The sequence below is a fragment of the Octopus bimaculoides genome, chromosome 8 (assembly GCF_001194135.2).
Source record: "Octopus bimaculoides isolate UCB-OBI-ISO-001 chromosome 8, ASM119413v2, whole genome shotgun sequence".
NCBI classification, from domain to species: Eukaryota; Metazoa; Mollusca; class Cephalopoda; order Octopoda; family Octopodidae; genus Octopus; species Octopus bimaculoides.
This window is the reverse complement of record NC_068988.1, coordinates 57482977-57498033: the sequence shown is the minus strand read 5'-3', so window position 1 is coordinate 57498033 and position 15057 is coordinate 57482977. Positions and strand designations below refer to the sequence as shown.

Here is a 15057-nt window from a genome sequence, read left to right as displayed (position 1 = left end):
CCATTATCTCTTCAAAATAAAACCAACCGCAAAACCTCTCTTTGATGAAGACTTGCTAAAATATTGTATTATAATAAATATGTCTTTTATCATGACACAGCGCAGAAAATCCCTCTCATGTTATACAGCCAAGCTTAAGGCTGGCAGCTGCCAGTCTTATGATTGCATACATCAGCACTAAGATGCTGCTGCAGGCCTTGGTGGTAAGTAAACCGGATCAGTGCTCTGTTTTTAAGACACTAAATAATTTGGTGATGGGTCTGTTCTTATTCTTATTCTGATCTGCTTACTGCATAACTACTAACATTTCTTAAACGCCTACATCACTACTGTCTTTTTAAAATAGTAAGAACTGGGAATACTTGTATTTTTTTTCTTTATCTTTCTCTCATATCATATACATAGAACCAGATATATGATTATGTATATAAATACAGTGACGGTGCCTTAAGGTATTGAGTTCTTGGTTATAAGTGGTGGGTTTGATTTTGGGACCAGACAACATGTGTCCTTGAATAAGGCACTTCATTTCATAAAACAGCAGTCCACTTAGCTGAAAATGAATATGACTAGCATTGGAGAGTAGGTATTAGTTGACCCTATAATATTTTGTTCAGTAGGGAGTCTTGTATGAGTCTATATATCTATGACTGGGTGTCACACAGAAGGCATGATGTCATTAAGATTTTAGATTTTTGATTTAAAACTGATGAATTCAAACTGTGCCTAGCCATAGGTTGTTGTTGTTGTTGTTTAGCACCGGATCAACCTTGACTCAGTAGACCATTGATCAAAGAGATCAAAGACATTCCAGGTACAACCATCTAAACTCTTCTGTAGTATCTTAGACTACTTTATTAAACGTGTCCTTTATTTATGATGGTAGGGCATGATTGGAAGGAAATTTGCTTAGGTTGATCATGGTGTATCATTCAGCATCACTGTCTGAGCCTTGGATACCTTTAGTATTGGATTGTAAGCCTGATACACTTACCTGATCCTTGGTTGCTTTTATTGGATATTAGGCCTAACATTCTGTCCAATTTAGCTTCACCACATTGTCTTTGAATATCTTTAGTATCAGGTTGTCATCCTAAAATGCTACTTAGTTCGGCATCACAACTGAGTCCTTGAGTGTTTTTATTGAACCAGAGACCTAAAATAATACTCAATTTAGCACCATCACCTAGTCCTTGAGTGTTCACTCTGTTTCAAGCATTTAGACCAGGCCCTCTCCCAGTTTATATTCTTCCTGCAGACATTGACCTCCAGACATTGAGACTAGCTATTGGCCACATCAAACTCATCAGTCTTGGAGTGTGGGATATAAACAGTGTGTGCAATGCTTACCTCCCTTGATTAACATCTGTTAAAATAAGCTAATGAGGAAAACTCTATGATCACACATCTTGCCAGAAACAGCAGTCAAATCTGCCTCAACTCACTGCTTAACATTAAAAAAAAAAGACATGTCCTAGATATACAAAAAGGATATGATGATCACAATTAGAATGCTTTCCATCTTTGAGCTAAACAGCAGCTTGTATGCCAGTGGTTTTCAAATTTTCAGTGGTTTTCTGCCTACCAAAACATATTAGTGACCTTCATTATTAATTGCTTGTAATTTAGGCACAAGGCTAGCAATTTTTGAATGTTTGGGGTTAGTCAGCACTGTCTTGTCTAGTGCTCAACTAGTACTTTATTTTATTGATCTCAAAGAAATAAAAAGCCTATTGACCTTAGCAGGATTTGAACTCAGGTTGTAGTGAATCAGAAGAAATACTGCAAAGTGATTTTTGTGACATTCTAACAATTCATCCAGTCCACTTCCTTTAAAATTGTTTTTTTAATGAGAAGACAGAGTTTGTATTTAGTCCTTGTAACCCTTTAGTGATTAGATTACTCTGTCAAATGCAATGCTTATTTATTCACATTGTTTTGAATTAATCATGCACAATCACATAGTTTTGAGATTTTGATGATATGATTGTATATTTTTAGAACAACATTTTAGGGTAGGTGAGAGAGGCAGGATCTGGCAAGTTTGGACATAAAGCAAGCAGAGTATTTTGGCCAGATATGGCTGGTTTAATTGTTAAAGGGTTAGTTTTGGTGAAGCATGGTGAAGTATAATTATGGAAGCCCACCTTATAAACAAAATGAGACCAGCCATGAACAACAGGAAGGAACTACATGAAGCAGACTAGTTGCATGCCAGCTCCCCCCCCCCACACATCTGAGCAATGACCTTTTCCAACCACTGCTTTTTCCAAATATCCTGAAAAAGGGGTCTTCACCCCGAAATATAGAAATACAAGGTAAAACTGCAACTTGGTTCTGATTTCTCTTCCTTTTGTAGTTTACTTTGTATTTTCTCACGTTGTTCTGGCCTTACACAACTACATTCTTTAAAGTTAATGAGTTAATTTTAATTAGACCTGTCATGAAACCTAAGATTCATAAGACCAGAGTTTAACTTGGTTTCCATGGAGAATTAATAACTGAAATGGCAACACTCGTCCTTGAATAGGATGTCAAAACTTATTTACTGCTGAATGGAGTGGAGCAGCATAAAAATGAAGTGTTTGGCTCAAGAACACATTACATTACCTGGCCTGGGAATTGAAATCACAATCATATGATCATGAGTGAAACATCATAAGCACTAGACCACGTACCTTCACAATTTTTATTAAACACGGCATGTGAAAAACAACATTCGAGTGTGGTCGTTGCCAGTGCTGCCGGACTGGCTCCCATGCAGGTAGCACGTAAAAGCACCCACTACACTCACAGAGTGGTTGGTGTTAGGAAGGGCATCCAGCTGTAGAAACTTTGCCAGATCAGATTGAGCCTGGTGCACCCTCTGGCTCACTAGTCCTCAGTCAAACCACCCAACCCATGCCAGCATGGAAAGCAGACGTTAAACGATGATGATGATGACAGCAATATCGACACTTCCATGTTTTAATTCCTGAAACCTTTTACATCGTGCTATGAGAAGCAATGCATTACTGTGCCTAACTGAACTAGCAATTTTTCATGTGAAAGGAAATGCTAGAATGACTATCACTATATATGAAGAGGTGCTGAAAAGATCTTAGCTTTGAGTAAAAGAAAATACAGGAGGATCAGTTAATTATGATTTTATTCAACATATTCCCCTCTCAGATTCACACACTTATTGCAGTAGTCCTTCAGTTTTTCTAAGCCCTGTAAAGGAACTTAGAAAGTTGGGCTTCCAACCAGGCCTTTCGTGATACCCTTAAAGCCAGAGATTTTCAGCATCCCATTGTAGCAGAGCAGTAGACGTGTATATTTTTTTTGTGGGTTCTAAAGATAACTACTACATTATCGTAACAATTGACGCAAATGCTTGAATTTGCATACCTTGTCAACCCATGTTACAATAAATAAGAAAAGCAGATGTTGGAGATGAAGAGGTAAAAAAAAGGGGGGAAAGGATTACTAATGAGAATAATGTAACATTAGGAATAAAGCATATGGTGAAGATAATATTTTGGTGGAGGTAAGTTCTAGTAATGGTAAAGATAACATTCTGTTTATTATAGAGATAATATCATTTTGGTTAAAGTTAGTATCAGAATATAAAGCTAAGAATAGATGGTTTCTTCTTCCTCTTTCATATTAAGTTTCTTGGTTCTCAGAAAATGGGAAATTTCTTCAGGTCTTTAGGCTCTGTCTAGTTGCTTACCCTTCTGCATTATTTTAGTACTTGGAATTCTTTACAATATCTCACCTTTATGAAGCTGATTGAGGAAGCCTGCACCTGGTTGTTCAACCTGTTAAAAATAGTAGCTAAATCATTATGAAATTACATTTAACCATCTTGCATAAAGAAAGGGTAATGACTTCAAGATACATTATGCCCAGGAAAAAAAAAAACAGGGTTGGGCATCAGTCATAACCTAAATACCTTTGACCATAGGTGTACCTAATCATTGGTGACCTGGTTCTAAACAAACAACTACTAATTCTACTATGACTGTTGTTGCTTCCGTAGTATCCACTCTGTTAGGTGAGTAGTTACTGCTTCCATTCTGTATTTAAGAGATGAGGAATTTTGTACATTATTTATATTATTTACATTTGATGGATATTTGTCCTCATCTTGTTTGTTGTTAACACAACGTTTCAGCTGATATACCCGCCAGCCTTCTTCAGGTGTCTTGGGGAAATTTCGAACCTGGGTTCTCATTCCTAAGGTATTTTTCAATGTTATTATTATTATTATTATTATTATTATTATTACTATTATTAGTGTTCAGGTCACTGCTTGGAATCGAACTTGGAATCTTGGGGTTAGTAACCAGCGCTCTTAACCACTACGCCATATGCCCGTGGGCTACTAACCCCAAGATTCCGAGTCCAATTCCAAGCAGTGACCTGAACACTAATAATAATGATAATATTATTAGTAAATGTAGGCATTAGTAAATGTAGGCACTGGTGTGGCTATTATAGGCACAGATATGGTTGTGTGGGAAGAAGTTTTTTTTCTCAATCACATAGTTCTGTGTTCAGTCCCACTGTGTGGCACTTTGAGCAAGTGTCTTTTAGTATAGCACTGGACCAACCAAAATTTCATCAATGGATTTGGTAGACCAAAACTGAAAAAAGACTGGTGTGTTGGTATGTTTGTTTGTGTGTGTGTGTGTGTGTGTGTGTGTGTGTGTGTGTGTGTGTGTGTGTGTAGATGAGTTGCAGGATTCATTAGAATCTAGGTATATCATGTAGGGCACCAGGATTGGCTGGGTACACAGTGTTGAGCTTACAGAACATTGAAGCAACTTATAGTTATCTATTGGCTGTATACTGTATGTATACACACACACAAACATCTATCTATCTATCAAGCTATTTATCTATCTCTATACATACATACATACATACATACATACATACATACATACATACACATAAACAGATACATATATGCATAGGTACCCATTCCAATTTAAACTGTAGACCCAATGTCTATGTGTGTGTCACCACCACACTTGACAACTGGTATCAGTTTGTTTACATCCCTGTTACTTAACAGTTTAGCATAAGAAACCAATAGAGTAAGTACCAAACCTAGATAAAAGATTATGTACTGGGGTCAATTCATTTGACTAAGACCCTCCAAGGTGGTCCTCTAACATGGCTGCTGTCCAATGACTAAAGCAAGTAAAAGATAAATTTGGTGACAGGGCCTCTCTAAACGAGACCTTATTGGGGTCAGAACTAACCCTTCAAAGTTGAGTAGCTTTACTCTTTAAATACCACAAGGACAGTGCCAAACCAGCCAATTAATTATTACACAAATGAATTTCTGAAAATTACTATCTCTTTAAATACCAGGCCAGTTATGGCATTGCTTAACATTTGTGATCTGTCTGAAGTTACAATTGGTTATGTTGCTTCAGCTTACAATTTGCTGGAAACACATAAATATTGTTTTTATCAGATATTCATTTCTGCTAACAGTAGCTTTACCATTTCAGCAATTTGCAAAAATTAACAGTTGTTAAGAAAGCCATAAATACTATCTAGGGAAATAGGTCTCCATCTCAGAATCTGTAAATATTTAGCAAGAATATGGAAATATATACTTAAATATTGAAACAATGCATTGTTTTCTTCTAAATAACCATTCTCCGTAGACTTTTGATGATAATAATATCATGTCCCCTGTGAAATAGTTTGACATTTTGGAATGGGGTGTGATTGTAGTTGTTTAACTAAAAGAAAATTAGTATTTGTTTTGGGGACATTTTTCTGCAAATTTGAAAAAAAAAAAAAAAAATTTTTTAAGGGGGTGAGAAAGCGAGCAAGGGGTTGGTAAAGAAAGCCATCTCAACAAAATCTGTAAACTAACTATATCCCATTAACCCACATTAAATAACATATCACTCAACATTATAACACTCCAGTTCACTTGATATAACTCTAACCACACTGATCTGCATTATATAATACACTCCTTCGTATTGTATCATTGCACATCATACCACATTATAACACTCCATTCCACTTTATATTGCTCTACTCAACATTATATAATATCCAGTTCTACTATATATAACACTCCACTCCATATTGCAGCATTATGAAACATTATACAACAAACAACTCGAGGTTTTATAACACACCACATTACTCTATATTACAGAACAAACAGCTCCCATATTATAATGCTCTAGAATAAAGACCCCTTCAGTCATGAATGACCATGGGATTCCTCTCCAAGGTTCAAGTCTGGGCAAGGTTGTTTATGGAAGACCAGCAGTTGCCCATGCATACTAGCCTCCCCTCTGCACACCACTGATGTTATCCAAGGGAAAGGCAAAGGGGCCAATACAGCATGGCACCAGTAATGTCACAACTCATTTCTACAGCTTAGTGAACTGGAGCAATGTGGAATAAAGTGTCTTGCTCAAGAACACAACACACAGCCTGGTCTGGGAATCGAATGCACTACTTCATGATTGTGAGCTCAAAGCTCTAACCACTGAGCCATGCTGTACTCTCCTGTATAAGGCACCACCACTCCACTGTTATGTATTGCATACTGTTTCCCTTTCCTTTAACTCTTGTCATTGAACGAATCCTGCTGAGAGTAACTGATGCTAATTAGATGCACAGACACAACAATATATATATAGGAGCAACATACCCAACAACTACAGAAATATAGACACCCCTCCCTTTTTCCTATCTCTTTCACACACACATACACAGAAACATATACCACATGTACATCAATGCACATGTCTGCTAGACATCCTTCCCTTCATTGTCCTCCAAGCATGCTTCCTAAAGTGAAGATGTCAGTATAGTTTGGAAATGAAGGATGCCAGAGCTAAAAGTGGGTAGGGCCACTCTAAACATACTGTGCAGCTCAGGTTCCAGTTCTATAGGTGGGGCAGGTGAAATTAGATCAGGGAACATAGTATTGATATCTCCAGGACTTTGCTTATTAATGCAAAATTAAACTGGCTGGGTTGATCTTTCTCTCCCTTCTAAGACACAGGCATGGCTGTGTGGTTAAGAAGTACACCACCCAACTATGTGGCTTCAGGTTCAATCCCACTGTGCAGCACCTTGGACAAGTGTCTTTGGGTCAACTAATGCAGTGGTTTTCCTACCAGCAAATACCGAGAGGCCATCCTACACAAAAAAAAAAAAAACAGTGGATATTGTTTTTGTTCCTTGTTTCCTTTTTATTAAATGAGAAAACAAAATAGTGTTTTCATCATTATAATCTTTCTTTCTTCATCATGGCATTGGACAATCTAAGAGCATCTCTATCTGTCTGTCTCTCTGTGTCATACATGTTTTACACAGGCATTGGTGATCATGGTTCATTTTGCTAAATTCTGAAGCTTCATGGTGTTCCTTGAGAAAGCTACAGCAGTGGTTCCTCGTTGCCTTCAACTAGTTAATTTACAAATTAATCAGTGAATTTCCTACTTTCCTGAGCTTACCCCTGAGATGTTGGGTCTATTTAACCATTTGGCAGGGAGACTGATTTGCATGACATTAGGGTATGTCCAAACACCAGTGGGCCTATGAGACACATGTCTAACAGGCCAGCCCTCCTACCAATCCCATATGCCATAGCCACCATCTTAATGTTATCAAATATATTAAGGTGATGAGCCAGCAGAATTGTTAGCATGCCAGGCAAAATGCTTTCTGGCATTTTGTCCATCTTTACATTCTGAGTTCAAGTTTTGTTGAGGTCAACTTTGCCTTTCATCCTTTCAGGATCGATGAAATAAAGTACCAGTTGAGCACTGGGTTCAATGTAAGTGACTAGTCCCTTCCCTCAAAATTTCAAGCTTTGTGCCTATAGTAGAAAGGATTATTATAAAACATAACATGGCGTTAGGAAGGGCATCCAGCTGTAGAAACTCTGCCAGATCAGATTGGAGCCTGGTGCAGCCATCTGGCTCACTAGTCCCCACTCAAACCGTCCAACCCATGCCAGCGTGAAAAGTGGACGTTAAACGATGATGATGATGATAATTAACACTTTGTCTGCCTCTTTTGCAATCCTTACAGCCTCGTACTCCAGAAGGACATTCCTTACATGAACCACTAGACTAATGCTTTGTTGGAAACTATATGGAAACCTGTCAGACCATTTCCTGTTATTGGAACACTATCACCTGGTGTTTTTGGTGCCTTCAGTGAGAGTCCACTTTATTCAATTTTCTGGTTTAGGTCTCCAGTCTGAAGATGTGTTCCCATCCTCCCAAGGGTCTGGGTGACCCAGAAATGAGGTCATGGATACTACCCTTTCCTTGTTTTACTAAATTATTAACCCCACTCCCCACCCACAAAAGAAAAGAACCCCTTTAATACTCTCATCAAAACTTGGTGTGTTGATTTTTCTTCTTTTCTTTCTTAGATAGATCTTATTCCAGGAAAAAATGGTTTGGCTCCAGGCCAAAAGGATTTTGTTACTGGGGTATGGGAAACAGATTTCTTCAGTATTTATGATTCATTTTTTTTCTCTTTTTTTTTTTCATTTATGTGTGTGTGTGTGTGTGTGTGTGTGTGTGTGTGTGTCCAGGGTTGGGGATGATCGGTTTGCTTATGTTTCTCAGTTTTGAATTTCAATGTATACATCTGTTGAAAATACTGAGATCTTTCTATGTAGCTGTTTTGGTTTGTTAGAAATAGTAATCAAATCTCCTTCATATAATGTCCCACCAATTTACAGAAGGACATATTAAACAAAATAGCCCTAGGTTCCTTAACACAGAATGAACAGACAAGGATGAAATGATCATGGCTCAAATGCCTTTGTTCATAGGTCTGTTTATTCAGGTCTGGCCCAGGGTTAAACAACATGTAACATAGTAGTTGTTGTTGATCAGGATGCTGTGCAGGCACCTTCCATATTCAGGCTTTTCTCATCACATTTGTAGAATTGCCATATTTCACTCCAATATAGAAGAACAGACACACAGCTGAATGTCGAGTGAAATTCTAGTTTTTATATTGATGTTTCTTAGTTTCCAAAGTTTCACTTTATCTTTGGTCTTTTAATTGTTTCTGTCATTGGACAATCTGCTTACAAGGCTTTGGTTGGTGTGAGGCTATAGCAGAAAACACTTGCCCAAGATATCACCCAGTGGGACTGAACCTTTAATCATGTGGTTGGGAAGCTAGCTTCTTACCACATAGCCATACCTGCACCTATAATGTTTTTTTTTTTTTTTCTACATAGTATTTTTGTCTATATTGTCAGAAGCCTCCTGGAAATCTACAAAGTTAATGGCTGCTGCAACTCGTACTGATTTATCTTCTAAGAAGTTTTGAGTTATGCATTGCAAAGCAAATATGGCATCAGTACATTATCCCTTTTCATGACCTCTAAATTGTTGGTCTCTGAAAATTTTGTCAGTAGTCGTTTTGTTTTTCATCCTATTTAACATAATCACTGAAAGCAGCTTGTTGGTCACTTACAAGTTGAGGGATTCTATCTCATTCGAACATTCACTAAGATCACATCACCTTTCTTTGGTAGCTTCACTCATTCTGGTTTGGCATTTTCTCATCACACCAGATCATATTACATAAGTTAATTAAGTAGTGTTATCTTAATTGCTTCCTTTTCTGTGTGTGTGTGTGTGTGTGTGTGTTGTAAAGGTAAGGGTAAAGTTACCTTCTCGAGTCATGCTGACTCATAAGCCGAACCCACGACCCCACCCCCCCACATGGTTTCTATGATGTATGTATTCCCCACCCAAATGGCACCCCAGTCCATCACAGGATTACTCATTTTTGCCACCTGAGTGGACTGAAGCAACATGAAATGAAGTGTTTTGCTCAAGAATACAATGCGTTGCCCAGCCCAGGAATTGAAACCACAATCTTATGATCATAAGTCTAACACCCTAATCACTAAGCCACAAGCCTCTACTCTATGTGTGAGTGTGTGTGTGTGTGTGTGTGTGTGATTGCCTGAATGAAACCGTGATGATGATAATGATGTTTATTTTGCCTGTGCATAATTGGTCACCCTCTACTTTTAGAGACCAGTAAAATAAAATCCCTTTAATCCCTTACATGAAAAGCAGATAAGGTATGGCAATAGGAAGGGCATCACACCATAAAATGCTGCCTTAGATATTTCTTCTCCCACCACCACCAGCACCACCACTCTAACCCATACTAACATTGCAAAACAGAAAATATAAAAGATCAAATCAACTGAAACAGTTGGAACTAAAGAATCGGAGACAAACAAAGAAAAGCAAACCAAAGTAGAAACAAACTAAAAAACATTTTATATTCAACCTTCAGTCTGTAAAATATATACAAAAAAAAAAAAAAAAGAGGATATTGATTATAGTTCTGAACAACACAGGTATGGGGGAAGGGTAGAGAAACAATGATAATATTAAATTAATATATCATTGTGCAATTCTTGTCTCTTGTTTATGGTTTGCTTTAAATGTTAAATAAAAATGGCAGTCAGTAATTGTTAAATTTCTAATCTTCCATCTGGTAACTCAGACGGAAACCATGTCATCCTACATAGAGAATGACCCCCTAATGAGGTGTATGTATGGACATGTTCCTTTACACAACTGTTAAGGTAGCTCACAGTACTGATGATGAAATACCGGCTGCATTTATAAAATATTTGTATACACCCTATAAACATATCTTTTATCTTTTATCTTTTACTTGTTTCAGTCATTAGACTGTGACACCACCTTGAAAGATTTTTAGTCAAATGAATTGACCCCAGTACTTCCTTGTTTTTTAAGCCTGATACTTATTTTATTGATCTCTGTTGCTAAACCATTAAGTTATGGGGATGTAAACATACCAACACTGGTTTTTAAGTGGTAGCAGAGGGCAAACAAAGACACTCACACACACACATGTGTGTGTATATATATATATATATATATATATATATATATATATATATATATATATATATATATATATATATACATATACATATACACATACATACATACAATGGGCTTCTTTCAGTTTCTGCTTACCAAATCCACTCACAAGGCTTTGGTTGGCCCAAGGCTATAGCAGAAGACACTTACCCAGTGTGCCACACAGTGGGACTGAACCTGGAACCATGTGGTTGGGAAGCAAACTTCTTAACCACGCACCCATGCTTGTGCCATGACCATACTATTGCTAAACTAGTTGGCCATTGTATAAACAGCATTGCTGTCATAGGAGAGGCAGGTGGTACCCAGACTGTCATTTCCTTAGGAAATGCTCAGGGTGCACCACTTATATATTCAGTTGCTCCCTATGGATCTCTTGACAGATTGCAGTGGTAACCCTATCGTTAAGCATTAAACTGTGTCAATTTTAGGAAGCAAGTGTTGTTTTTGGAGCTGTTAATCTTTTTGTAAATATATACCTACTTATATATATATATATTCTTTTTTTGTGAAGTTATGTATATAAGAAATTTAGCATTAACACTTTTGATACCAACCTGACTGAAACCGCTTCTGGTTCTGTAGTACAAATGTCTTGTTTTCATAAGTTTTGAATTAAGATCTTCTACCAGACCTTAGTCACAATTTATGTTTCTAACACTAGCTTAATGATAATTAAGTTATTTTACTAAATTCTTTGTTATATTTAAAATTAAGTGAAATAAACACAGAGCAACTCAAAATAAATACAGTAACGAGAGGGTTAAACTAAAGAATTATTCAACACTTCTTAGTACATGGTTATTCAACTGTTACAAGAAGAGAGGTGGCAGTGACTTCGAAGTGTTCATCCTGTATAGTATAATGAAAGACTAGCAGGCTAAAACTTCGAAGTCACTGTCAACCCTCTTGTAAAAGTTGAATAGCCATGTACTTCATTATGAAGTGTTGTGTAATTCTTTAGTTTAACCCTTTAGCGTTCAGATTATTTTGTCACATCCCCCCCCCACATATATATTTATATGCACATTTCACTGTCTCCATATGTGTATATATGTATATATATATATATATAAACTTATATACACATACATATACATGTACACATACACATACATCTACATATATATTTATATATTATTTGTATATAATTATATACACACACATAACGTGTAGTTTTATGTTTGATCCCACTCATAATGTTTATATGATTATCAAGCATGATAATACTGTCATGTAGGTTTGTCCCAGAAGCATGCAAACAAACAAAACCTTGTTGCATGCATGTCCAAGCATTGTTGTCTCATGAAACAGCTGTTCTTGTGTGTCGGACAGATTTAGCTCTCAGCTTAGTTCTTCTTGAGAATGGCTGTACACTTTCTTTGGTTGGAAAGGTAGATTGATTCTTCTAGTGGTTAATGCTGAAGGATATCATATAGTGTGCAAGATTGAAAAGGAATGAGGACAGGCACTTTTCCTCTTCAGCCCAGTTCTTCATCAATTTCTTCAAGTTCCACATGGAATTGAAGGCGTTAGTGGAGAGAGAGGTGATAGCCTCCATTGAATTAACTGAAGGGTGGATGAGAGTCATGAGAATGGGTTACATGATTACAGCTACATTCAGCATGTTAAAGTACATTACCTTGAGAGATCACTTATTAGTTGTTAAGGTAAACCTAGATCAGTGGAGCTTCCTTGACTGAATTTGGGTAGTTGTTTCTCTATTGAGATGGTTTATTTCATTCCATTGAAAACTGATGTTTTTGAAGCTAGTTTGATCATAATCGATTCTTAGAAGTGATATTATCTTGGCAAGGATTGCTAGCCTTAACATTATGTGCATTGAAAAGCTTGTGATATTTATGAGTAACTCAGTTTCATAACTATAATAAAAAAAGATATGATTTTGGCACTGTAGTAATCCCTACAATTTTTTTTTTTTTTGCTTTGCTTTTACGACAATGTTACTCTGTCATGTTTATTTAAGTTTTACAATAATACAAAGCCACCATAGCCCTCTTACATAGTCCCTAAACATAGCTTTAAACATTTTCCTCTCTAATGTAACCTTCTCTTGGACAAAAAATCTGTATAGAATTTTTAAAAAATGATAATCAAATATGCTTCATATTCTACAATGTGTGTGTGTGTGTGTTGTGTGTGCAACTAGCCTTATGCAATTAAAATAAAAACTTGATACAGGTACCACAGTCAATTTTAAAGAGAATATATAGGCTATAATAATATAATTATCATACTGTTTAGCATATATATATATTTCATATATGATGTTTCTTTATGCATCTGCTGACAACAATAAAGATATCTAAAGAGACAACTATATACTGACTTAACTAAAAGATAATCCTTGTAAATTAATCTCCTCCCATATCCCTTGATAAAAATTGGCCCCAAAATTGTTGCATGTCACATTGCTGGAGCACCCACATATGTTTCTGTCCTTTGATATCTTCAAAGAATTGCTGATATACAATGAATGAAAGAAACCTTGGTGTATATTAAATGAATGACTTACTTACACATACACTCTGACACACACACACATGCACGCACGCACACACACACACACACACACACACACACACACAGATGCATACATATGTTCAGACATGGCTATACACAGTATGCACTGTCAGATACAAACATACACACGAATACACTTATATATATAAAACATACACACGCATATATATACATGTGTATGAATGTGTGTGTATAATAGAGAGTTAGTGAAGTTTCAGCTTCATTTAAGTATTATTTATATATAATATTTAAATATAATACATATTTATATACACACACAAGGGAAAGGTTGACAGTAACTTTGAAGTTTTGTTGTTCATTGGCTTTGTCAAACTGTCTGACAGTTACTGTCAACTTTCCTTCTAAATATATTCATATATAGACACAGGCATAGCTATGTAGTAAGAAGCTTACTTCCCAACCACCTGGTTCAGAGTTCAGTCCCACTACTTGACACCTTGGGCAAGTGTCTTCTACTATAGCCTTGGGCTGACCAAAGTTTTGTGAGTGGGTTTGGTAGACAGAAACTGAAAGAATCCTGTCATATATATATATATATGTTTGTGTGTGTGTCTTTGTGTCTGTATTTGTCCCCTTATCATCATTTGACAACCGATGTTGGTGTGTTTATGTTCCTGTAACTTAATGGTTTGGCAAAAGAGACTGATAGAATAAGTGCTAGGCTTAAAAAAAAAGTCCTGGGGTTGATTTCTTTGACTAAAACCGTTCAAGGCAGTGCTCTAGCATGGCCACAGTCAAATGACTGAAACGAGTAAAAAAACAAAAGAATGAAAAAAAACCCACTTAAATATAAAATATATTTATAAACACACACATGGAATGTGTTGACAGTGACTTCGAAGTTTTGATGGTCATTGGCTTTGGTTGGGCTGTCTGATAGGTGAAACTCTGAAGTTACTGTCAACTTTCCTTCTAAATCTACACATATATCATGTAAATACGATGTAAAAGATTTGATTTGTCTGCAGGATGCCAGAGTTCAGAAAACCCAGAGAATGAGACATTTACATCGTATGCAGATTAATGCAGTGGCAGCAGACTTCAATAACCGAAGAAAAGTTCTGAATTACTCTTACAAAGACTCAGTATGTCTTTCTATCGCTACTAACATTGGCTTAATTCCTGCTCCCTGCCATTCACACAACCATCGTTCCATCCATCCAACCATTCACCAATTTTCAATTTTCAACTCCCTCAGTATCACTGCAGTTCCTTACGATCCTATCCTTGCAGCTCATAACTCACTGCCACTTTGCTTATATGTACATATATAGACCCACACATGATATATATATATGTGTATATATATATATATATATATATATAATGTTATGTGTTAGTAGTCATGATGATGAACAAAAGTACTCAATACCATAAAGTAGAGTATTAATCTAATTTAGTTGGCTGAAATCAACACTGGTGACCTGAAGAATTGCAAGGAAACTCATAGTAGTTGCTAAGTGTTGATTTCAGTCAACAAACATGTGTGTGTGTCTGTGTGTGTATATATATATATATATATATATATATATATATATATATATAT

The 15057-nt window shown here is 36.4% G+C and overlaps 1 protein-coding gene across 2 annotated transcripts in view; it reads left to right on the top strand.

Annotated features, from left to right (window-relative positions):
* Window positions 1-93: 93 nt before the first annotated feature.
* The window catches only part of LOC106883493 (uncharacterized), a 37127-nt gene continuing 22163 nt past the window's right edge, over window positions 94-15057 (top strand). The window contains exons 1-2 of one of the 2 annotated variants that reach the window (XM_014934521.2): window positions 124-203; window positions 14480-14596. In XM_014934521.2, coding sequence (XP_014790007.2) covers window positions 159-203; window positions 14480-14596 — 162 coding nt within the window. In that variant the 5' untranslated portion in view covers window positions 124-158. Of the gene's footprint in view, window positions 204-14479; window positions 14597-15057 lie in introns of both variants that reach the window. The other variant, XM_052970141.1, reaches the window with a different exon arrangement.